The 25,542-nt window shown below is 36.6% G+C and overlaps 1 protein-coding gene across 6 annotated transcripts in view; it reads left to right on the plus strand.

Annotated features, from left to right (window-relative positions):
* SBF2 (SET binding factor 2) overlaps positions 1-25,542 on the plus strand; it is a 239,568-nt gene that overhangs the window by 146,358 nt on the left and 67,668 nt on the right. For all 6 annotated transcript variants that reach the window (XM_063398004.1, XM_063398006.1, XM_063398008.1 and 3 more), the window contains exons 15-17: positions 7-116; positions 1,600-1,749; positions 24,136-24,204. In XM_063398004.1, the coding sequence (XP_063254074.1) occupies positions 7-116; positions 1,600-1,749; positions 24,136-24,204 (329 nt within the window). The remainder of the gene's footprint in view (positions 1-6; positions 117-1,599; positions 1,750-24,135; positions 24,205-25,542) is intronic.

The following is a 25,542-nucleotide window of genomic DNA, read 5'->3' on the forward strand; positions in this document are numbered from 1 at the left end:
TGTTAGTTTCCATAATGGAAAAAGGAAGCACAGTTTTCAACAGTGCTCAAAGGCTGGAAGTTGTTAGAAACTGTATCTCGTTCATTTTTGAAAACAAATTTTTGGAGACTGAAAAGGTAATAAAATGAATTTTTAATTCTTCCAAATTACTCTCTGTTCTGTTAATGAGCAAATGGAGACTGGCCTAATCACAAAGTACAGTTTGAAGTCTTGTTTCTAATGCTAAGGATTATTTTGGTCATTTAAATTAATGAAGTAAGCAATAATCATCAAAATGCAATATTGTGTGTAATATGAGACTAATGGATTTGAAAACCTGTTTCTAATCCTACATGGGTAAACTGAAAACCCTTTTTGCAAAATTTATTACTGTTATAAGTAGCGCTGTCCACATAATTTTTTAAGAGGTCGGTGTGTATTGGTCTAGCAGCATTAATTAGAAGGAATGTAAACAAAAGGCATACATATGTGCTTTGGTGTTTAACGACCAATGCCTTTGGAAATTTTCAGCACAGTCTATTTTGCTGGTTTTAAAAATCAGTAATTTGGTATAACTCAGATGAATATAAATATTTGGCATGCTTGTCTTCCCTGAAATTTGCTAGTGAGTTGTTATCCTTGACATTCTTATTGTCTCTTCATTAAGAAGTTGCCAGGTTTTGTAGATTCTGTCTATAGAGTTTTCAGTTATTGACTGTAGAACAATCACTCAAACTTATAATCAAATCTAATTCTCCATATGAAAATAACTGTAAAATTATTTGAAGAAATTTTTTTGATTTCTCAGGGAAGTATTACCTGTATAACTCTGATGCTGTGTAGGTCAAGACAGAAAATGAGCTTTGCTTGATTTACGAGTTGTGGTGTCAAAATGCTCGTGGGAAAAGTCATAATGAAGTATGTAACTCTTTGAAAGAGTTTTCATCCAAGCAGTAGTTTTTAACCTCATTCAACTTCCAAACACTTGGGAAAGTTCAGTGCAGTTTTTGTGCTTCTATATGGTAATTTTTTCCTGAAGAAATAGGCTACCTTTTCTTACTTACCTGTTACCTCCAGGCTAAAAGGCCACAGCTGATAATCACTGTTGTAGCATTTGCTGCATCTTTAAAACTTTGATATTCTGTTGGCCCTGGTTTAGGATAAACTGCATGACAATCTAGTGGCCTCACTGCTATAAGAGCTGTGCCACTTCTAAATGCATTTGTCATTCATTGCTTATCACAAAATGTGCTGCTTGGCCTTGATAAGCAAACTCCAGTCCTGGCCTGTACTGAACAGAGAGCACTTGCTTTTACCCACAAGAATCCATTTCTCATTTCACATCCTTTCAAGGCCTGTCCATATTAAAGGATTTCTATTTACAGGTGTAGGTGAGAAATGCTGTTTAATGCATTTGGAAAAAAAAAGGGAAAAATTTAGTACTTGGTAACTCAGGCTAAATCAACCATTATGTGGAAAGTTTGATATTCAAGCTAATGGTTAATTTCCAGAGCTGTTCTTTACTGTCACTTGCAGTTTCTTAATAAAAAATGAATGCTGTTCAGTATGAGTAGAGGCATTTAATTTCATTCCCATAAAGTGAGGTGTTCTTCTCTGCAGACCCTGCCTGCAGCTCTGAGAGCCCTGAAAGGCAAGGCAGCTCGGCACTGCCTGACTCAGGAGCTAGGCCAGCATGTTAAAGAAAACCGAGCAATCCTGGACCATCAGCAGTTTGACTACATTGTGAGAATGATGAACTGTGCTTTGCAGGTACAGTATGGCAAGGCTTTGGCCTTGATTGTCTTTCTCTTGTTTAAGATTAGGATAAGCAAAATTGCTTAGAGGGTTGTGGAGAAGCAAAGTAATTCAATTACTTGACCATGTCCTACACTGATGTAACAGATATGACTTGATGGTGGATTTAAGACATTCTGTTGTTGAAAGAATAAAAGACAAAACACTCATGGCTGTACAGGTCTGCCTGATATGACAAGCAGAAAGAAAACTGTTCCCATTATTAATAATTTAGATACAATTTCATTTTGGTAGGTACTGAAATGATTTAACTTAATGACTTGAAGTGCTTTTTATTAACGAGGGGGTCTTGGCTTTTCCAGGTCATTTTCAACTCAGAGTTCCTAAAATGTATATCAACCACTGCTCAGCTGAAAATCCCAAAAGTTTGTCTTTATTTAAACATAGTTTAAGAAAGCATACTTTTAGCTTCTGTGGCTCATGGTGGCAGTTCTGCTTGTCACACTGACATCTTAGTTTGTCAGGAACTCACTGCAAGTGTTTGGAATTCATCTCAAAAGTTAATTTCTACTAACAAATTATTATGTGCTTAATAAGCATCAACATATGGTTGCAGTTACCTATGAAAGCAAAATATGTAGGTAACTTCTTTTGATTTTCATTTCAATAATTGGTCTGTTTTGCCTTCACTTGTTCTCAATTCATTATCTGAAATATTTTATAAACTTACATGTTTTCAGTCTCTTGTCTGAGAATGTAGTGGTATTTTTATTAATTTGTAAGGTGATCACATTTGGTTATAATTTTTCATTTGTTAACCCTAAGTTATTGTATCAAATTAGGGACTTGATGGAGGTGTTAGTATTTTAATCCCACTCTCCTCTAACCTAAAACCCACTGAAATTGTTCTGCAGCAATTTAAAAAAGGTTGACCCACATTTTTTAAAAGGCAAGTGCTAAATGCTGCTTTCACTTAAGTGTAGAAATAAATTAACACTGACTGAGCAAATGCTCAGTCATGTTAACCTCAGGTCACCATGAAATGGAAGTTTTGTTGTCTGTTGCGTTTCTTGTTTGTTCACAGTAAGGTATTTTTCTACTGTTGTGAATGAAGTTCATCTTTGTCTGAGCAGTGGACTTAAAACTGCCTACAGTCAACAGATGAAAACTGAAGTTGACGGGCTAAAATTACGCAGCACATATAATCTGCTTTTTGGCACAGGTCTTCACCTTTTCCAAACCCTAAATTTAGCCTTAGAGTTGTAAGAAAAATTGAATTTATCTGTGAAACTCTATTTCTCTGTCAAAAATCATGACTAATGGAATATTGCACCTGCTGTGTATTCCAGAGTTATAAATTTTCTTTCAAACCAGAAAGCAGGATTGTTAGATGTGTCACAGATATTGATTCTATTTTTTGATCATTCCTGGGTTAAAAAAAAATCCAGATGTTTTTAGACAACAGGAACAAAATACAAATCTCCTTCATTTCTGTATCTTGGAAAAATGATAGCAGAAGAAAATAAAATCTGAGGAAAGAAATATTGACATCACTTTTTAATAAAATAATAAAAGCCAGTTTTTCTCTGGAAGAACTTTTTTTGTATCCCAGTGATTTGAAGGCCCAAGAAGGAGCTTAAGTTCAAGGAAATGAATGTGTCTGAAAAGTTACTGAAATTAAAATAGGCTTGTTTTTCCTCAATGAAACTAGCAAATATAACTCAAATCATTGAGGGAAAAGAGATCAAGTAAGGAGGCATAGTTTTTATGCCTTCCCTACCCACCACCAACAGTATTTTCATATCTTTGAAAATATGAAATAAAAGTTTTCATTTCTCAGGAGTAAGCTTGGCCAACATGAAAACATCTGAACTTCTGACACTGGGCAGTGAGTTAGAAACAAGTTTTTTTAACATCTACTTTTATGACATATGAAGTTATTTATTAAGATAAAAACATGATTTATAATTTGTCTGTGCACTTTGCTCAAGTGTGTTATTTGAAACAATGTGTAAATTGTGACATTTTGGGGCTTCCCTGTATCAATTCAAGAAAAAAAGCACATTACCAAGAACTTAAATAAGTTTGCCCTTGCTGCAGTGGGACTCAGCAAGTCAACATTTTGGTGTAGACACATGAATTCTGTTAGCTGCAGGGCACAAGACCAAGTAACTTAAGCAAAAGACAGAAAAAACTAATTTAAGAAATGTGGTCTTAACTGGAAATGTAGTGAAGTTTTAAGGAAATACTGCATTAATTATTGGTGGGGTTTTGAGAGTGAATTAGGTTGCAGCAGGGCTTTCAGGCCTTACTGAACTACTGGAATTGTAGAAACCACCTCAGTCTTACTACCAGATTTTTCTGGTTACGCTACTGCACGTTCCCATTGACTTCTGCAAGGTGCAAACTGAAATACTGCTGTTGCTGCAGGTACAGAGAGGGTGATCCAACAACTGAGAGGAAGGGAAGGGTATGCCCTGGCAGAGGTGACAGGGTGAGCAGAGGCCTGGCTACTTGCCAGGCATACTGGGTTGAGTTGGGAAACATGTGCAGAAAGCTCCAGTCCCATGTTTTGCCCTGGGACACACCAGTCTTACCTGCTCTTCCACATGGGAAATCTGATGCTCTCCAGCCACCAAACCTCGGCTAATGATAAGGTGAATTGTTGCAAACTCAACAAGTCAACATTTTGTGATAGACACATGAATTCTATTAGCTGCAGGTTGTAAGACCAAGTAATTTAAGCAGTGTCTGTTAAAAGACACAAAAAGCTAAGAATTTCCAGAGATGCTGGTTGGCCATTTCTGGGAAGCCTTTTGGACTGAATTCTTTGTCTTACAGTGAAGTTCTGGGGGTTAGAAAATCAGGAAGATTGCACTCTGCAAGTCTAATGCAGAGCCTTCCCTTGCTAGTGAAGATTTTTCTGATTGTCTGGTGTCAGGTTTTTTCATTTAATAGAATCTAGTATTTTTTTTAACTAGAAAAAATATATATATACAAAAAGAAAGGTCGGATGCTTTTTCAGAGCTTCTGTATATTTGTTTTGTGCATGAAGAGCAGTATGTAACAAAATGCTTGTGATAATCCCCCCCATGTATATTATTGCTGGTCTCATATCTGTCTGCTACCACAGGGCTTGAGAAGAGATTGTGGAAGTGGAATAAAATGCTCCTACTATTGCTTCAAGTGAATAGTTATTTGATTTTAGTGGATGACTCCATTGGCTGTATTTCCCCAAGGATCTGATCTAGCCATTTTGCAGCTGGGAGGAAGGGAGGGTGATATTTTACCAATTTCTCTAGAGATGGCAAAACTTGGACTTTCCACATCTCTGGTGGTTGTCAGCTTGAGTTCTCTCAGTCCAAGAGGGGCATTGTTTTGAACTGTTGTTCTTTCAACTGATAACAGGTAGAACCTGCAAATTTTAGTAGGCTTATGATTTGTGGAATAGTATGTGAGTGTTTCATGTTAATTTGCCTTCTTTAGCACCTGTGGTAGACTGTAGGAGGCCTCACAAGTAAGGTATGATGCAGCAGGTCAGTACTCAAGTGTTAAAAACATGCTTTTCTGTGTCTGAGAAGTATTGACAATTACTGCTGCTGAAATAGAAATGAGAGAAAGTATTTCTGATCGATTTTAGTAGTAGGAAGATCAAAATTACATGGAGATTGTAATGGTCATTCATTAAAGCAGATACCCTGTGATGAGGGCAATTAAATCCCCAGTTACTTGCTTTTATCTCTGCTAGGAGTTGCCACTGACCACTTGCTGAAAACTTTGTCATGCCCAAGTAAGAAATCACGTACTGACAAATCATGTAGTGTGACAAACATTTAAATCAGCCTGTCTTACCAGAGTGATTAATACCTTTGATAGAAGAGCAGGAGCATTATGTTCTGTTCCATATGTTATATGACTAAACTACTGTTAAAGAACGCCTGCAGTGTTGTGAAAGCTTAATTTATTGATTGACAATTCATTTCATTCAAACAGATACCACTGCAGATAAAAATGTGAAATTACAGCTCTAAACACTATTTCAGTCATACTTGCTTTCCTCTGCTGTGGTTACCTCAGAAAAATTTGCTGTTCCACATAAATTGCTATTTAAAACATTTTTCTTTCTGTTTTAGTTTTCTATAATAACATTTGCTGACGTCTCAGGAAAAAAAATACCTAACTTTTTTTTTGCAACTAAAAAGTCTTTTTTTTAGCAGGGAAACACTTCTGTGTAATTATGTTTTCAACAACACATTGTTCTTTTAATATTTGTTCAGAAATCGTGGCAGAAACCATCCCAAGGCACAATTTGCATACTTCTCCATTCATTTATTGCAGTCATAACTCGTCCAGAATTTCAATTGTCTCTCTAACTTTCGTCTGGCAGCAACAAGTGAACACTGTATTTTGAAATGTAGTTGCTCTTAATTTGGTTAAGTGGTAGTAAGAGCAAGAAGAGGCCTGAATACAGTGTGGGAGGTGGTATTTGATAACCTGAAACAATTTTCGTATTAAAAAGACATTAAAAGCAATTTGCATAAAATATTTAACAGTAAGTTTTCCTAAGAAAAGGTATTTCTGGGGAAAGATTCTCTTCAGGTAATGCAGAACTGTGTAGTTGGGTAGTTGCAATAGATAAAACTTTTCATTTCAAAAGAAGAGCTCCAGGATGTTGCAGTACAACACTGCCTTTCTAAGATGTTGGTCAGAAATATTGCCTAACTGAACATTAATGCTTTTGTTTAGCAAATGTGAGTCAAACTGGAAAGCATATCTGCACCAGACTTCTGGATTCTTAATCTAAATGTGGTTAGGGTGGGGAAAAATGTGCATAAAACTGGTAAGTACATAAATACTTTCAAAATCCTAGTTTGAAGCTGTAGGGGAGGAGTGAGGTCATCTTGTGATGTGATTTAATCTTACAGGTACACAGTCATCAATGCTGTTTTAGGACCTGCTCCAATGTCACATCTGTGTCAGTAGATATATGTTGTGCCACTGTAACTGAGAGAATATCTTTAATAGTAGACTAATTAGTCATTGTTTTAGTGCTTTAGGTGGTTTCTGATAGATCACTGTGGCTTTTCATAGTGGCCATAACCAGATGTTTATCTTTTAAATGGATTATACTGGATAATCTAGAAGTATACTTGTAGTATACAGTATGAAACATGACTTAGTAACAACAAGGACAAAATTAAAAATGTAACCTGTATTAGCTTACAACAAAGGCGTATCTGGGCCATCTTCTGTTCTCCAACATTGACCAAAAGCAGGTGGAAGATAATACTGATTTATTTTGCCTCTAGAACTTTGCTTGTCATTCTTCTGTATCACTTTAGTGTAATAAGGGCCTCTTTGTAGCACTTACTATGCAGTCTGTTGTGAAAGAAACTTTGATAAGCAAAATTAAAAACAGTGGCATTCTATAAATAATACTAAATTTATTTTTCATAGGCAAGTAACTGTTGTATTATATTCTGCCACTAGATAAAGTTTAAAAACCTATCAGTCAGTTCTCAGAATTCGGAGATTTGTGAATACTGTCCAATCACAAGACAGATTTTATTATTCCTGAGAGAAAATCGGCTCGGTGTGTATGTAATATGAGTCAAATTCTTGGCAATATGAAGGTTACATGAGCTAGCATTTCTCATATTTTATGTTGAAAACTATGTTGCTAAACATCTTTATTTTGGATGGTTACAGTAGATTTCTCTCCTTTTGGACTTTTATTTCATGACCTGTCTTTTATTACTCAGTTTGACTTGCATTCCTGGAAGCAGAGTCTCAGAATTGATGTTTGAAAAACAGCACTATTTAAAAATATTTAAAGGTATTTTAAAGCATAGAAAATCGGACATGAAGAGAAATCACGGGAGTTTAACAGGCCCACACTTAATTCTATTAATTCTTCAGTTATTACCAGTTTGAACTTTCTCATCATGTTAGACAAAGAAATGGTATTATTTAAGTGGGAAAAAAACCTGAGATTCCAGTGTTTAAGGCTTGGGCTTCAGGCTTCCAGATTTAATTCTGTATTGTGCTGAACATGATTTTGGTAGGGTTTTTTTTGGTCAGATCACATGGTTTCTCTGATACGTGATTCCCAAAAAGAAGAAATACCACTTTTATCGTCCTGCTGACTTTTTAGGGGTCCACCTATAAAATTCCAGACCTAAGAAAAGAAGTTGCTGTTCCTGAATCTTTCTGATAATGTCTTTTTCCCAAGAGATTGCACAGTACCAGAATATTGAACTGATATTGAACTGATAGTGCTCACATGATTTATCTAGGAAAAAAATGGAAATGCACTGTAAAAGATTGTATTGTTGATCAGTTTTCATTTTTCCTTTCCTCGCTCTGAGGACCATACTGGTTGTTATACTCATCCCATCTCATAGGATGACCAAAGAGATCTGGGAGATCCCAGTCAAGGGCATCTCTTTGTGAAACCCAGAAAACAGAGTTGCTTTCTTTGCAGGACTGCCTGTGTGTATACCTGTATCATAGAGTAGGTGTGTGTGTGCTGCTGTCATGGCACTGCCAGCTTCCCTACCCCTGCTGGAGGGCCAGTCAGCATTCCCTACAACTCCATGTGTCAAGGGAGGTGACCCCATTTGCATAGCAGTAACCATTCCTTGGGCCAGGATTCTCCCTGTGTAGGTGACAGTGTCCAGGTAATTCCTTGTTGCATCCTTGGGGACATTAGTGTGTGCAGTGGTGTCCCCAGCAAGGTGTCTGGCTGATTCTACGTGTGTGCCCATCCCAAGGGGGTTTATCTCCAGCTGTGTTAAACTGCCTCTGTGGTTTTAGCAAGGATGGGGTTTTGATGACTAGGCAGCAGAAAACCATGGCTGCTTTTTGTACTGGGGCTGTGCCAGCAATGCTGTTCAGGAATGAGCTCGTGTGTGACAGGGAAATTCCTAAATTGCTGTTTTCCTGCAGACTTCTGAGACACTGCTTCTGCTAATCGTGACTTCTGCATGGACCTGCCGTGCACAACTATTGCACAAGACTTAAAGAACTAAAGTTACTTAAAGAAAGGAAAAGAGAGGGATTAGCAGAAATGAGAGTCCCTTGGCATGCTGTTCATTCCCGCATCTGCCTTCAACTTCTCTCCCTTCCCTCCTGGCTTCTGACCAAAACATGTGGTGTTCACACACTTCCTCCTCCTGTCGATGTATACGCATGTCTATGTGCATATCAGAGCAGGTTCAGCCTTGTTTAAGGGTCTTCACTTAATATTATATTTTAAAAAAATTAAATGGTAGCAGAGTGTTGGTTTTAATACAAGAACAAGCAGAACTGCATGTCAGCAGCTCCTCTGGCTGGTTGCTCACAAGGGAATTTCCCTGAGCACCTCCCTGGCATGGGTGAGGAGTGTGGTACAAACCCATCCATCCCAGATGGGTCTCTGCACTGTTGGGCAGCTGGATCAGGCTTTACTCTTCATGGATGTCTCCTTGTTGCTGGCCTTCTGTTAAAACCTCTCACATTTGCTGTTGGTGCAGGATATGCTCCCCTGTGTTTGCTTACTCACAGGTATCTTACTGAAACCATGGAGCTCCCTGGAGTGTTGACAGTGAGCTCTGACTGCTCTGAAGTGTTCATTAGAGTTAATTGTGGCCTTGTGGTTGTCAAATGTTCCTAGTAACTCCATGTTCTGAATATTTTTGGTAGTCGTGATGAAAAGCAGACATGGGTTTGTACGCTGCTCACTGCTGTAAATAAAACACGTCTGGGTTGGGAATTGTGTTGTACTGCTGTGCTGTTGCTCTCCAGCCTGGATGGGAAAGAGATGAACTGATGAAAGGTAGTAAAAAACAAACCAAAACAAAAAGTCTTTCATGTTGGAAAGAATAGGCACTTCACTTACATAATAAGCTATGTGAAATCAGTGGCTTCTGTTTTTACAGGTTTTATATCTGTAAAAATAAGGAAGTAACACATGGAATTTTGGTTTTATCTAAGATATTAGGTATGTGTATGAAGTGTATTACAGTACAGGTTCATCATTCCCCACAGATATGTGTATAACACTGTTAATTATGTGTACATGCACTTCATCTGCTCTGAGTGCCATTTAATATGTACAATAAGCGGCAGAATATTGCATACAGTCACCCATGCAGTGACTGTACCACTGTGGTAACACATGTGCACAGTCTGGTTTTAGGAAAAGGAATTCCTGCATAATGTGGCCCCTGATCTTCCCTCCTCTGTACTTCACCCTTGAAGTACCTGGTAAGTCCAGGTAGAGAAGCTGCAGTGAGACATCTCAGCAAGATGTGCTGCCTTGGCCACACACTAGATTGACAATTGGTTTGTTGTTTCTATAACAAATTTTGTGAAGGTTCTGTTTCTAAGTGTTTGATTTTACAGGAATTTGCATAAAAATTACTAATGGATGACTGTAAGAGCCTCATTATTTTTTGCATACGATAATTTCTGAAGCAGAAAGAAGATGGAATATCCAAAGTCTAATCATTTGCTGTCATGTTTGCATAACCTTTGGTTTAAACAACTGAGATCTTGGCTGCTTGCATTCAAAAACTGAAGTGTGGTGCTGAGATAAATACCATAAAACCAATTCTGGGTTTTGTCAGTATTTTGTGTAAACTTTGTCAAATGCATTAATATGACAGACAAACAGTAGTGAACTGTGTGACATTTTAGAATGATTCTAAGGAAAAAAGCATAAGGATCAATTTCTGTACAGTAAAAGACCTACCTCTCCTGTTACATTAAAAGTGTATGCTATTATAGAGCAAGAACACAAAATAAAGGTGTAAACAAAAGAACATTTGACTATCTGCATATGTTGTAAAAAAATCTTGCAGCTGTTGACATTCTTTTTTAATATTACAGCCCAGAATTATTACTTAAATTAATTGGCTCTTAGGGTGCATGGAAAATGCCATGTCAACATGCCTTAATGAAGATTATTTTTAATAATTCCCTCCCTGTACTCAGTCACAGGGGCAGGCTTTGGTATCTAGTGATCCAACAAAGTATTTAAAAATTACTTTACCTCATGTCTGTGGATAAAACTGACAAACAAATCCCACAACCCCCTTTCCCCACCTCTCCCCTAATTCTGGAACTCTAAAGTCCAAAACTCCACTTGGGAGCTAAGAATTGAAATTGAAGGTGCATGTTTAACAGTCTAAAGTCCCACAATGTTTGTAAATGAACAAATTGATTTGATTTTCTATACAGATTATTTGACTTTTGGAGACAAAAGATTCTTTTGATTAAATTAAGTCTTTTAGTCAATTAAACACCTTGTAAAACCTTTACTTGAAATGTTTGCTGATAAAACATCACTTTAGAGAATACAAATCCTTTGTTATACATAAATAAATTTCATACAATTAGCATGCAATATTCTCTATCCCTTCCAGGTATATAGAATGAAATATCTTTCTAGATCTTACTCTAACTGTAGTAATAATAATACACTTAAAATCAACTCGGATTATGAGGGTGCCATGATTTTCAGCACTTCTTTTTTAGAAACTTTGTATTTTTTTCCTTGTCTGCATCATAATACCTTGTTTGTAATATTCTAATTTTTCAAATTCAAGATACAATCTGCATATCAAAATAGTTGGAATTGGAACTGATTAATTTAAAATCAGTCCAGCAAACCATAAATAATTATTTCAATCAATTTAATGAATAGGGTATTTTGTAGAGCCTCTCATCAAAATCAAGTATATAGCACCTCTGTTATTATTGAAGCAGTGATGAATTTAGGCTGCATCATCACAGTCACATCTCATCGTACAAATGGGCTCCAGCAAATGACACAGCAGCATCGTGCTTGTGCACCAAGCTCTCACCTTGTGTATTAATTTCAAAAACGCAAATCTTCATTATTTTAGTTTCTGTGCGTAGAAGATTCAAAGAAGGAGAAAGATGGTAAGTAAGAGTATTTGAAATTTTGGTAAGTTGTTGTCTAGCAGCACCTGGCAGGATGTCTCACAGAACTCAGCCAAAATCTATGCTCCTAAATGTCCTTGCAAAACAGTAAAGAACAAGATCTAAAATTTTAGCAGCATGAGGAACTTGGACAAAATGTGGCCATCAACACTAGCGTGGTACTGAAAGAAGAAGGTAAGGAGTTCTGTGGGATTCATATCAGCTATGATAGTGCAGGTCTTCCTGAAACCTTGAGGATTTCTTTGCTACTTAGAACGGCAGATAAGGTAAAGAAATGAGAAGACGGTCAAATGCATCAGGATTTCTACTCATATTTCTTGTTAGGAAGAGACACAGATAAGAAATACTTATCATTTGAGTCATCACATTTATTGTACATGGCTGATAGTTCTTGTTGATACAGTGTTTCATTCAGTATATGCACTAAATAATGCCATGCTGTCCAGAAATTATCTGTTGATCTTTAGAATGCGTTCTGCACTCATTTGGTGATTTGCTAGTGGGTTCTCTGGAATTAGAGTCATGCTGGTTTTAGGATGCCAAAGCCATTGCTAATGCCTGAACTTTTCAGTTTTTGTTTTCACTACCCGTTCTTTTTTATCCAGCCACTGCAATCTGGATCATCATTCTGAAAGCTCCAAACATGAATTGTGAGGAAAGAATTTCAAACCGTATGACTATAATTGGGACTTAGAACTTCTCTAATATTTCACTGTACCCCAAGGTACAGAAGTTTTATTAAACTTCTCATTGCCATTTACTGTGATTACATAGCAGAACTACCCTTTCTGTGGTTTTTTCTTTAAATGTCAATGAAATAAGAAAAAAAACAGGTGTTTGGAAGAAAACCTTCTGGAAGGAAGATCAGATAGCCTATGGAGAAGATTTTTCAGGGTTTTAAAATGGATTAACTGGAAATTCAAAATCTGGCAAAAGAAGGCTTTCTCTGTGGTTAGGTTAGGTGGATGTTGCTACTAGCAGTGATTTAGAAGGCTGTGGAACAGAAAGGGATTGTGCCAATTCCTAGAATTTGTACCAAAGGAAGAATTTTGCTGGAAGGCAGTGCTAGTACACTTCTGCTTCTTTGGTCCACACAGCGAGCTCAAGGATGTCTTTTTTTTTTCCACTGGTTGTGGTTTTACAGGGAACAGGAATTTTTTAAGGACACCCAAACATGTCTCTTCAGCTAGATGACCAACTAGTATGATTTTGGAGTTTACTTTTTTTACTTCTGTGACCAAAGTTGGAGGAGTTACTTCATGGATTTCTAAACTTCTTATTTCCTGAAGCCATTTAAAAATCCCAGGGAAAAGTACTAATTCAGCAAGCTTTAAGACAGAAGAATTCTGAGGGTAGTTCTACAACTGCCAGTTCAGATTGGTTTACTGTTTCTTCCATTGTCTTTATCTCTTACAAAAAATGCTTCATGCTTGTTTTCACTTGGATTCTTAGAAAAGCAAACATTTTGCTAATAATCAAGAAATTAATTTTTAATAAATGTTTCATAAGCTGCAGTTCCCACATCTCCTAAAAAGTGCATTTATCATACTTTTATTATTGAGCCACCAAAAAATGTAAGATTTCAAGTAAAATCTGTATCTGTATGAAAGAGGTGGCTGCTATCCATGCACTGAAAAGTACAATCAGAAAGTTTAAATTACTTAACATTAAGTTAAATTAAACGATTGTATTTTCTATGTTTTCCTTTTTCATACTTTAAATATTTATATTAGAATATATATTTTGTTGGCGGATGTTATCTTGGAAGGGAGCACTTTACTAAATCAAGCAGGCTTGAAATCTGAATTTCTTGGGCTTTTCAAGCTTTGTAGCAACACTCTTCCTTGACTGCACAGATTTGATGTGTTAATCAATGCAGACACTGCTCTACAACATGCTACTTAATCATGCAGAATATGTCTTTCAATTTCCCAGATTTGCTTTGAGTACTATTTTCTATGAACTGTTTATCCTTGAAATTACTTTATCGGTGTGGTTTTTTTTTTCTCCAGAAAAATGGGATATTTCTGATAACAGCTCTAGTAACATGATTTTTTCATATGATGTGTGGTGTGCCTAATTCTGGTTGTTGTTACAAGGTTGATTTTTGGTTAAGTAACTTCTACAATAACTTCATGAATGTTGTTAAGACTGCAGTACTCTTTGAAACATAACAGAAGATTTACATTCCAGCTATTAAGGAACAGAGAGGTCTGGCATCAGAGTTGGCAACAAGGGATTTTAGGTTCTGTCAAGTTCACCAGCACAGCTAATACAGTGCGTCATTTGTGCCTGAGCATGGAAAAACCCTCACTGGATGAATTCAAGGTTCAGAACCTTATAATCAGAATTACCTCAGAAAAACCCACAAAACACCCCTTGTCATCCTTGAAATTCTGCAGCCATTGCAGATCATCCCAGAAGTGTCCTCTTTCCAACAGCTGACACATGTTTCATGGATCCAGAAATAGAGCTGCACCAACAAGGCTGATCCAAGAAAACTTCTTCCAGGAGCAGCTGGTCAGTGTTGTTTGTGTTGTCCTTTGGTGCAGCTGTACACAGACTATCTGGTGCCCCTGCCAAAACTGTAGGAAAGCTTTTCCATACTATCAAGGTTGGCTTAAAAAGCTCAAAGCTGTTGTGCAGCAGGATGTCAAATACATATTGAAAAGAGGCCCCATTTTGGTCAGTTGGTGGAAGATGCCTCTGCCAGAGGCAGTGCTACACCCAGGCAAACATGGGCTTGGGTTTCCAGGAGCACCTGCCAGAAGCCCATGTATCTTGGGTTGAAAAATGTAACAAAAAATGTGTATTCTATTTTCATCTGTTAAAGCCGGTTGGGAGATATTGTTCTTTATCTCTTGTAACTCTAGGGGACAAAAGAGGGAGGATGCCTTCTGTTAATGGACACCTGATAACACCAGATAAGGCAGTGCCTCCTTATCTCTTCCTCCACCCATCCTCCTCCGAGGGACATCACCTGTGAATGGGCCATTTAAGACCTCTCACATGACTGATAACAGCACCTCATTCCATTGTGAGATGCTCCACCCAGAGGGAGGAGCCAAAGCCTTTCCACAGGATAAAATCAGCAATCCCAAACACCAAGGTAGCCTGTTTCCACTGGATTCCCAGAGGACAACTGGACCCTTTCTTGAGGATCATCTCTACTTAAACAGAGACACATCTGTCACTCTGGGAGGACTTATTTCGGGCTGATTCCTCCACCCTGACCAATAGGGTGTCATGTTTGTATTCTGACTCTGTCAGTGGTCCTTTGTACTATTGAATTTATTTTATTTTACCCTTTTTTGTTGTTTGTTTCTTCTCTCTCTATTAAATTGTATTTCTGACTTGGAGTCTCACTGGTTTTGCTTTCAAACCAGTACACCGTGGATGCATTGGACATAGATATATAAAATTGGCATCAGCTTTCTTGCCCATAGTTTCTGTCTGTGCTGGTTGAGAACACTGCTTTCTCTTTACATATTTATTTAGGCTTTTTGGGATTCTTTCAGTTGTGCATTCTCCTTATATTTTCAGATATGCATCTTGGTTCAGATACATAAACTTGCTAATTGTTTTGTTCTTTTGCCCCTGGTATAAGTCTTTGTGAGACTAATGTTTTAGGAGTTTTGATTTGGTTTGACATGTATAGCACAGCATAGTTCATATTTCCACATGGCATTACCCTGTCCCTTGTACAGAACTTTGTCTTTCGGAGGCTTAGGAAGCTCTTTCAGTCTGTGTTTGCCAGGCTGTGATGACAGTCAGCAGCAGTCCTGCCCTTCAGTGTATTTACCACCCTCCCAAATCTGTTGTCAGTCAGAAATGTGAAGACGATGCATTTCATGCCATTTTCCCTGTTGTTAATGAAAACATTCACCACAGTATCAGGCCCTGAAAACAGGATTCAGAACAACCTGCCTGTTAAACATTGAGCCTGATGGTGCAGTCAGTTTTCCAGTCTTTCATTCAGACTTTCTTTCCCAGCTTGTCCCCAAAGGTACCAAAGGAGTCTGCAAAAAACAAACTGCTCTTTCCTCAGATACAGAGCTTGATATTTCATTGAAGAAGATGATCCAGTTTTCCTTGGTTAGCTGTATTTTTGTGTTCTAAATCACTTCTGTGGTTTTCCTGTGTCTGGAAACACTCTATGAGGACTTGCTCCCTACTATCCAGCCTGTAGCTCCCTCAGACCTGTTCCTTGCCTTCTTTGAATTGTTGTTGAATTGCTGTTCCCCAGAAATTCAGTTGACAAGAGACTGAGTCTCCCAAGGGGAAAACTTTGGGGATTAGCAGTTCTCTTTCCTAAGATGATGTCATTGAGGGTTCTTAGCATAAATTAAAAAAATATTCTGCTATCATGTGCTATTCAGTGGAAAATTTTCAGTGAGCCCTACTTCCAAGTTACGTTTCATCGGACACTGTTCAGTTTCTCTGTAGTGAACTAGACCCAAAATATTTTGGTAATTGATTTGAACTGAGCATCGACATGACAGAAGATGGATGTAAAATTCCACTTCTATCCAAACGTTATTCTTCTAAAGTGAAAGATTTCAGTGAATCTTTCACTTTACATACCCAGTGAGTTCAGTGAATCTTTCACTTTACTTACCCATATAAATCTGATTTGGTTTTTTTTTACGAGTTCATGCCTGTTAAGTTGTAAAAATTGTATAGAATGTGCACTGATGATATGATGCATTTTTATTAAAAGTGTGTGAAATTGGAAAATCACATTAAACTTAGAAAAGAACAGTAAAATTAAGTGAGATTAATGTATTTGTACATATTTGAAAGTTTATGAATTTGCTTTAAAGTTTAGGAAAGAAGATGCTGCTGGGAGTAAGGATGTGTCCTGTGTACTTGTGAACTGATTTGTTAATATATAACTGGACTATACTGTAATATGGCATCTATTTTAATAGTTCTTTTAATGTCTTAAACATTTCTCTGTTCCTTAACTCAATTAACTAGGCTGTGTATACAGCAGTTTACAGAGTATCCTATGTTAATATTTTGCAGAACTGTTTTGGTCTGCCAGGGCTCTAGGAGTACACTGCAGTTCCTAGCTGTATTATGAATTAATCACTCCCTCCAACTGAGCAGTTAATGGATATTGATCACTTTTTTGTCATGAATTGCAATGTATTCTATCATTTGAGTGTTGTTTGTCAAAACTTTTTACAAATTGCTGTGCAGGACCTTGTATCACAGCTGGTGTAGTTTAAGGTTTGGACAGAGTCACTGTGAATGAAGCCCTGCTGTGAAATGAAAGTCAAAAGGCATCTTGGCATCCCAACCATTTCCTTGGGAGAAGATTACAGCCTGAGTATGTTGAACTTTATTGCCACGGGCCTCATGACAGTATTCAGAAACATGCATGGCATTTCTGTTAAAGAAACTCAGATGTGCTGAGATGAGAGGGATGGCGTTCTTGTTTTTATCAGTATCCTGCAAAAAAAATATAACATGTTTTTAGGCTTTTGGGGTACAGGAAAAATAGAGTGACAAATGTGTAATTTATGCACAAAAATTGAGGTTCCTGATCTAAACATAATTTGTAACAAGGAAGAGGACATGACTAACTCAAGCCCAGATGGAAATGTATTTATTGAGAAAGTATGTGGGGAGCTTGACAGCTCTTTGAGTGAAATGTTGTTTCGTGTTTTCACTTGTTGTGAGATTGGGAGTAGGATGGGGCTGCACAGAGAAAATATGTTGCATTTGCTGGCTTGTGAATGTGTGGAGTAAAGCAAGAAGAAACTTAAAAATCATTGAACACTATGTGCTTGTCTATCTACACTTGTCTTGTAATTGAGTCTGAACTGCCTTGATAGAACTCTGTTCCTTATACCACTATGCTTCAAGGGCAGGCAGAATTAAGAGAATTCAGGGAAGGTGAAGACAAACATGAAATTCCTCAGGAAGTAAAATACCTCTAAAATGAAACTGGATCCCCTGCCTGGAATGGCAGCTCTACAGTATCTTGCATCCTGTTGCTGACAGGATAGGTTCCTTAATTAAATTGTCATTGCAAAGGCTGATCAGGCAGAAAGATCACAAAGTCAAAACAAATCAGTGAGGATTCTCCTGGGTTGAAGCTGTTCCTTTGTCTTCTGCACTGGCATCAGTCTATGATGGCTGTAGAGGGTGAAGAAACTGTTACGTGTGGCAGAGTTCAGAGCACAGGTCAAGTCTGTGATCTGAACTTTGTGTTCAGTTATTGCTGTCAGACCGGGTAGCAATATGAGAAGCTGCTTATCAAAAGCCTAGAGACCTGATCAATGTTAAACCTGGAAACCATAGACAATAGTGGGTACTTGTCTTGATTTTATTAACTGTGAATCTCTGCAGCAGTGTTTAGGCAGAACAAAAACGAAATTGAAAGCTTGTGTTAGTGAGCGACACATAAAATGTATTAGGGTCATTTATGAAGGAAGAGTTGGATTTTGCAAATTAATACTTTGGAAAAGCTGTCTTGGTTTAGAAAGACGTGTCTGCCAGGGAGCTTCCCTTGGAATGGAGAAATGTAAACCCCTTCCCTCCAAATTATTACAATTTTCCAATCAAGGGAGCTTTTAGGCAAAGATATGGTAATAGGAATATCAGTTCTTTACTAGGAATATTAAAAATACAAATGTAGTAGTTCAAAAACAAGCAACTAAACAAAAAAATTCTAGAAACACTGACAGAGTCAGAATACAACCTGATACCCTGTTAGTCAAGGTGTTGAGAGCAGTCCAAATAAGTCCTCCTGGAGTGACAGATGTGTTCTGTTGGAGTAGAGATGATCCTGTGGAAAGAGTCCAGTGGCAGCGAGATGGGTCTGGTCTTCCACTAGAATCCAGTGAAAAACAGGCTGCCCTGGTGTTTCTGACTCTCATTTTTTATCTTGGCTCCTCCCACTGTGTGGAGCATGTCACAGTGGGATGATGTAATTTTGTCAGTCATGTGGTGAGCCTTAATGACCCATTAACAGAAGATATCCCCCGAAGGAGGATGGGTCGTGGAAGAGATAAGAACACTGTCCCACCTGGTTTTAACAGCTGGCCCATTAAGAGAAGATACTCCCCCCCACCCCCCGGAGTTATAAGGAATAGATTATACATGAGATTAAGAAAAACACCTCCCCAGCTGGTTTCAACAGATGGAAAAGGATACACGTTTTTGGTTACATATTGCAACCGAAGACAAAAGCTCTTTATATTTTTATCAAGACAAGAAGCTCTAAAAATAATGAGAATTTTGTAAGGCAGTATCTCCCAAGTTTTGACTTTGTTCTTGTAGTTCTGTCAAAAGCAAAGGCAACAGGTCGTGAGCTCTGTGGACTTTCTCAGTATATCTACTTTTCATCCTCTTTCTCAGGTCCCAGAAGAGTTCCACTTAATAAAATTGTAGCTGCTTCAATAAGATTTGATTTCCGCTTTGTCAACAAAATAAAAGGATAAGTTTGATCCCACTATAAAGCAGAGCAGCAGCTGGCATTGATGGTAGCTTCACTAGGCAAAGCTCTGTATGAATATTATTAAGAAAGTAAATTCACATTAATTTTCACTGAAAAAAAGCAAATTTGTTTATGATTCCAGTAAGAACATTTAAAACTTTCTTGTGAAGTTAATTATGTGATGCTAATAAAGTAATATAAATTATTATCGTCATATTGACATTTATTCCAACAAATTCTAACTATGGCTTTATCTGTGAAGTTGAAACTTGTAAGTTAAATACTTCTAAAATTTATTTTTGAAATTCCAAGTAGGACTGTGTTTTTTCTAGATAGCATATATATTTCACTAGCATATAATTGCATTAGCTATAATCAAATATTGTTAAATTGTCAGTTTATTTACTTGCATTTTTGATTCTGCAAAGATTGAATATAAAGGACATTTGATGTTAACATCAATTTACATAGAATAGGTTTTCTTTGATCAATACTGTCATTTGTAATAGTTCAATTATATTGAACTATTATATGTAATAGTTCATTAATATTCTATTTGTATATGAATGAATAAAATTTATGCAGCTTATCTAATAAAAATGAAAAATAACCTCATTAATATTAAAGTATAATTATGAATTATGTTCGTTGTACCTGATTAATCTCTATTCCTTTTAGCAAACAAAACTTTTTTTCTAAGCTGGACTGTTTAGTACTCTTACTGCTTCAGACAAAAGTAGTAGCTTGTGCATTAGGACTGACAGTTCATATTTCCAAAATATGAATTGCATCAGTAATAAAAATTCTGTGATTCAGTAAAACCCTACCCACATCATACATCTGTAAGAATTAGGTTTAAATCCTGACACTAATGAAGTCATCTGTTGAATTTGTAACTGATGTTTCACCTGTAATTTGTAACCGAGTTGCACTAAGTTACACATGCTGACTTAACAGTTCTTAGGTTCGTGCTTTAAAAACACATCTGACCCTAAAGTTTCTGGCTTTTTTTTTTCTCTGGATTCATTTTGAGCTTAGTGCTGCAGGGTGATGAATGCTCTTTGTATGCCTGAAAATTGACTTCAGTTATTCTCAGGAGGGACAGTGCAGTGTTGAGCAGCATTTTTAACAGAGCATGCACGCATCCTACTGTGCTGCCAAAAAGGTATAGATGAAGTGCTGCCATGTTCAGCTTTTTAGTTTGGATGCATTCACTGCATGCTACAGTGATTTCATGCAATACTCAGGCCTGTGGGGAATTCCATGTATTTATGGTGCTCACAAATGGAAGGCAAAATTGGATCCCAAGTTTTTGGCTTACTTGGATTTCTGCAGATTATTAAGAATGTGGTGTCTGTTTGAAAAGCTTAGTACCTAAAGCAGAATGGGTTTTAATGCAGGAAGATACTGTATCAGGTAGCAGTTAATGAGAGAGACTATCAAGATTAATTTAAAAAGAAAATTCCACCTGAAATGTTATCTAGATGTTCCATACATGTCTTCTAGATTTTTATCATGTGACTAAGAGAAAGTGGAAATCTCTAAGTGTAAGTTGTTTAATGCAGGAAGAGAGGTAATTCTTGTGCACTGTCACGGTGCTCCACTGGCTTGGGCTTGCTCTTGTAGAGTATTAGAGGGGGCTTCTTAAACCTGCATGTCCAGGAGTAGATCACAGAAGATCTTTTCCTGGGGTGACGTTTCCCAGCTGTTCATCACTGAGCCTCACTGCAGAGGGCATCTCAGCTTCACAATGATGTAAAATACCTTGTTTTCCAAGCAAGAGTTCTGGGCAGTACCTGTTTGAAGCCAAGAGTGAGGAGCAGGGTTGACTCTCTCCTCCAGCACCAGAAGCCTAACCCACCTACCAGATTCCAAAAGCCATCAGTGCTCCCCCATATCAGCCCCGTGTGTCCAGCCAGTCAGAATCCATAACTTCCAAGATCTCAGCTCTGCAATCTAATGGCAATATTGAACCACCAAAGTTTTGCTGCATATTTAAACTGACTGGAGTATAAAAGTAATTCACATGCATTGTCAAAGTTAAGTGATGTAAGGAAAAACATTCTCCTTTTGTTATTCACTTGTCAATTCAATGTAGCAATTGCATTAATATCATATTATTTTAAGTGTACATGAATTCCTGTAACACTTCCAATCTGCTACAGAGCTCAGCAACTGTCTGGATATAGGATCAGTATGGCCAGAACAATGTGCCAGGTTTTCACTCAATTAGTCATGGATTCAAAGCAATACTCTGCATATGTCATGGTGGAAGTCTGTATTTCACTGTCAAAGGACGTTGGTTTTTTGGTGATTAATTTGCTGAAGTTAATTTTTGTTCCCCAGATGTGTTTCAGCTTCATTTTGTACAAATTGGGTGGAAAAGCTTTGATTATTTTATGCTATTTGATTTTTGTCTACTTTTATAGCAGCAGTAAGATATTTTTCACAATTGGTAAAGAATATATAAAAGTATATATAAAGCAACTGGATTACATTGTTTCAGGAGTCTAAATTAATTGCCTACAACACATATATGACATTTCCAGTACTTTGGTTTGTCTGTAAAATTGAGAAGCTGAGATTTAAGTGCAACATCTCTTTTAACTATGGCATTCTGTCTTGCAGCTACAAAGCAAATAAAGAGTTAATTAGCTCCACTCATCTTAAAACAACAGTGTCATAATTTATTCCTAACTGAGATTACTTTGTGTTCCTTGTCATATACAGAAGAAAAAAAAATAGACATAATACTTCCATACTACACCATGTACTGCTGACATGGAATATGTGGAGAATTTCATATTTGAAGGAAGGAATGGAAAAATAATCTAATGTGTTGTTTATATGGTGATGATATATATCTTTGAGACATATGTTAGCTCTTGGAGTATTGAATGCTCTCTAGGTGAAGATACATTGCTCAGTTTTTATAAAGATATTTTTATGTATATTTTGGATAAAGGCCCAAACTCTTTCAAATAATTTGAGCTAAGGGATTAAGTAGGTAACCTGAAATTCAGGATGGATTATTTTATACCTGGTTATAAATAATCATGTACAGAAATAAGATATGTATTTCTTTGAAAGCTGTTGCACATTTCTGAAGATTGGAAAGTCAAATTTTAAGTGAGAAGTGTTTTTCTTAAGTGAAAAAGTACTAAGAATATTTATCATATATTAAACTAAAAATACATGTGCTAACTTCCAAATGGGGATTAAGGATGTGGATAACAATAGGGAGTAATGCAGAAATGGAAAATTGAAAGCAGCTGAGGCTGTGTTCTTTAGCCTTATGCTCTGAGATCTTACAAACTAATTTGGGTTTGCTATATACATGTTGCAATAATAAGAGGCATCATTGAACATTCTTTGAATTTCTCAGTGTCCATTTTTGTTAGTTTTCCTCTACCAGATTGGAAGTGTGTTATGAAGTGTGAGCACTTGCCAGACTCGTCCATGCACGGCTAGCATTCATGCTCTTGTGTGGAGCTAGACACATTGAAACCCTCAGTAACTCTGTGCAGAAATAAACCTTCGCAATTGTGAACTTGTTGTATCCCTTTTCAGAATATATGTGCAAGCAGTTTTCTAAATGCTGCAGTATTGCAGCACATTGGTATTCTGTTTAGATGAGCTTGATTAAAGTAACAGAAGATGAAGGATTTGTTACTGAAAAATCACAAAGGTTGGAATAGACTTTAAAACTGAGAAGCAAAATAGTGTTGTGATGAGGTTTTTTTGGTCTATTGTGTTAAACCTGCAATCCACAGTCACTCTGCAACCATTTATGAACAAAGAATGAGATGGATACAAATAACATCCTAATGGTCCTTAACATTATTGTTTTTGTAATGTAGATTTCATATTTCTGCTATCACAATTGGCTGGTGCCAGGTTTTTGCTAGTTGCTCTGTTTCAGATAACTCTGATATGAGATGAAGGCATAAATGTAAAGTCTGGCAGAGGAACACTTGAGATATTTCAATTTTGGCATTTGGTTAGTTGTTACAGTTAATAGGAATGGTTTGAGTTCCAGGGTGCCCACTGTAACAATGTTAAAAATATTGAAAGGAATTGTTCTGCTGGAAATGTTGGTTGTCTGTTGATCATCCAGGGGCACAATGGCAACACATTTGTCAAGTACAACTATGTGCATTACTATGTTCTTTAGTGGTGGCAAAAAGAGCTGCTGAAAAAACACCTGATGGCTTTTTTTAAAAATATAATTTTTAACTCTTGTTGGGTATTTTTTGTTCTATTTTTTAAAATGGTCATAAAAATTCAAGTAGTTTGTTTTTTAGGTATTAAGTTACATTCCAATTCTGCTTTCTTTTAAAATACTTCTGTAATAAAATCATAACTTTCATCAACACAATTGCTAGTTGATTTACTTTGGCATATCCTTCTCTGCCTAGAGAGACATAAATGACACACTTGACTGTTGAATGAGGCATTCAGAGACTTGAAGTAAATGGGTTTTCATCTTCTTTTAGAGTTAATCCTGTGCCAGACTTTTGTAGAGGCTGTTTAGGTGATTGTTTCATATTGCATAAATGTCACTTGCTTCACGTAGACGTTTTGAAAGGGCATTCTTTTGTCATCACATCACTTCCATTTTAGTCAGGTTTGCTCTTGACCCAAATGGAAGCAAGCTACCTTTTGTTATTTCTTAAATGAGGAAAACTTTTCTTATTATTTATAAACTACTTCAGTGAATTTATAGTTCAGACATATGAATGAGAAATTGGCTAATAAATTTCTAAAGTGGGAAAAATCACAGAAATACCTGTCTAGGAGAAATCATAAGATATATATAAATATATATATATACACACACACACACACACACACACATAAATATGTGTTATTTTTACATGATGTCGGATGATTAAAGATTATGTTCTGCATCAGAAGGGTGCCAGAGGGACTCCATAATGCGGAAATGAAATTACAGTGCATAAAATGGTTTTGCTTATTTTCTTCTTTGTTTTTACTTGCAGGATTGTTCATCTTCAGAAGAATACAGCATTGCCGCAGCATTGCTGCCCCTGACAACTGCCTTCTATAGGGTAAGCTCCTATTGCAAACCACTGCTATTTTGGTTTTTTTTTACATCACATACATTGTTAAAATGGAGAAAGGGATGACAGGTAGGAAAATTAATTCTAAAATTTAATAATGTCAGTGGAAATCATCAAATGGGCTGCTGTGGTCATTACTCCAGAGGGACGTTTATTGATGTTGGGTCATTATGATTATGAGACATACACCCAAAACTAAATGCAGGCTATATGATGGGTTAGAGAATTATAATTGAATTACATTTAGTCACTAAAATAATGCAAAATAATAATTGCTGATGTTACTATGTAAAAACTTTATTTATTGCAGTACTACTGTGTTTAATTTGGCATGTTAAACATACACTGGCCAATATCATACAATGGCCAGTGCACTGTAGTGCAGTTGGCCAATAAAGTACTTGGCCAAAAGTACGAGTTAAGTTTTCAGTCTGTGTAGTTGTTAATTTTGAATGGGTTGTTTTAACTGTATATTGTTTTCAATTTCTTGTTTTGGTTTCTTTTTGAGGGGGAAAGTACATAATGTTTGATAGTGGCAACATTTAATATGACAGTAAATAGAAAATGTAAATAATGCAAATTTTATAAGTAATGGTTTTAGAAGCAGAACTCTTTTGTAGTACGACTGCATTTATTTCAATGTCCCAATACAGGAGTATTTTCTTCAGTTCTGGGTAGCTCCAGTCCTGCTTTTTAGGATGTACATACCTGAGAAGATAAGTTCAGAATGTGGACTTGCTTGCAATATTAAATAATCTTTGTTTAATGTGAATATTGTTATACAACTCAGTTTGGGAAATAAGTGCTTAGTCATTGGTAATTGGTACACTGAGATATTGCAAAACAGTAGTTGCTTTGGCAGCTTATCTACACAGTAATAATATAGAAATTGAAAAATGCAATTTACCACCTTTCAGATGGCCTATGAGGCATTTACGAGCAGCCAGCTGAAAAATGCATAAAGTTGCCTATTTTAGCTGAATGGAAACCAAAGTTTCTGCAACAAAAAGCTGAGAAATCAGTCATTTTTAGTTTAAATTATATATTCTAATCAATTTCTGGGGTTTTAAAAATTAGAAATAGATTCTGTCATATTGTTTTTAGACTAAAAAATGTTGAACTTTACCAATCACACAAACTAGAATCATCTGTTGAAGGCAAGGGTAATTTTGACAAACTTAAATGTGTAGAAGTTTACTTGATATATCTTATTTAAACTAGTACTTAACATGTATGGAGCATGAAGTGGCAGGGTTTTTCTCTCTTCTAATTATTTGAACTGTAAAAAAGTTTTATTTAAACGTGTTTGAGTTTATAACACATAAC

This window comes from Prinia subflava, chromosome 5 (assembly GCF_021018805.1).
Source record: "Prinia subflava isolate CZ2003 ecotype Zambia chromosome 5, Cam_Psub_1.2, whole genome shotgun sequence".
Taxonomy (NCBI): domain Eukaryota; kingdom Metazoa; phylum Chordata; class Aves; order Passeriformes; family Cisticolidae; genus Prinia; species Prinia subflava.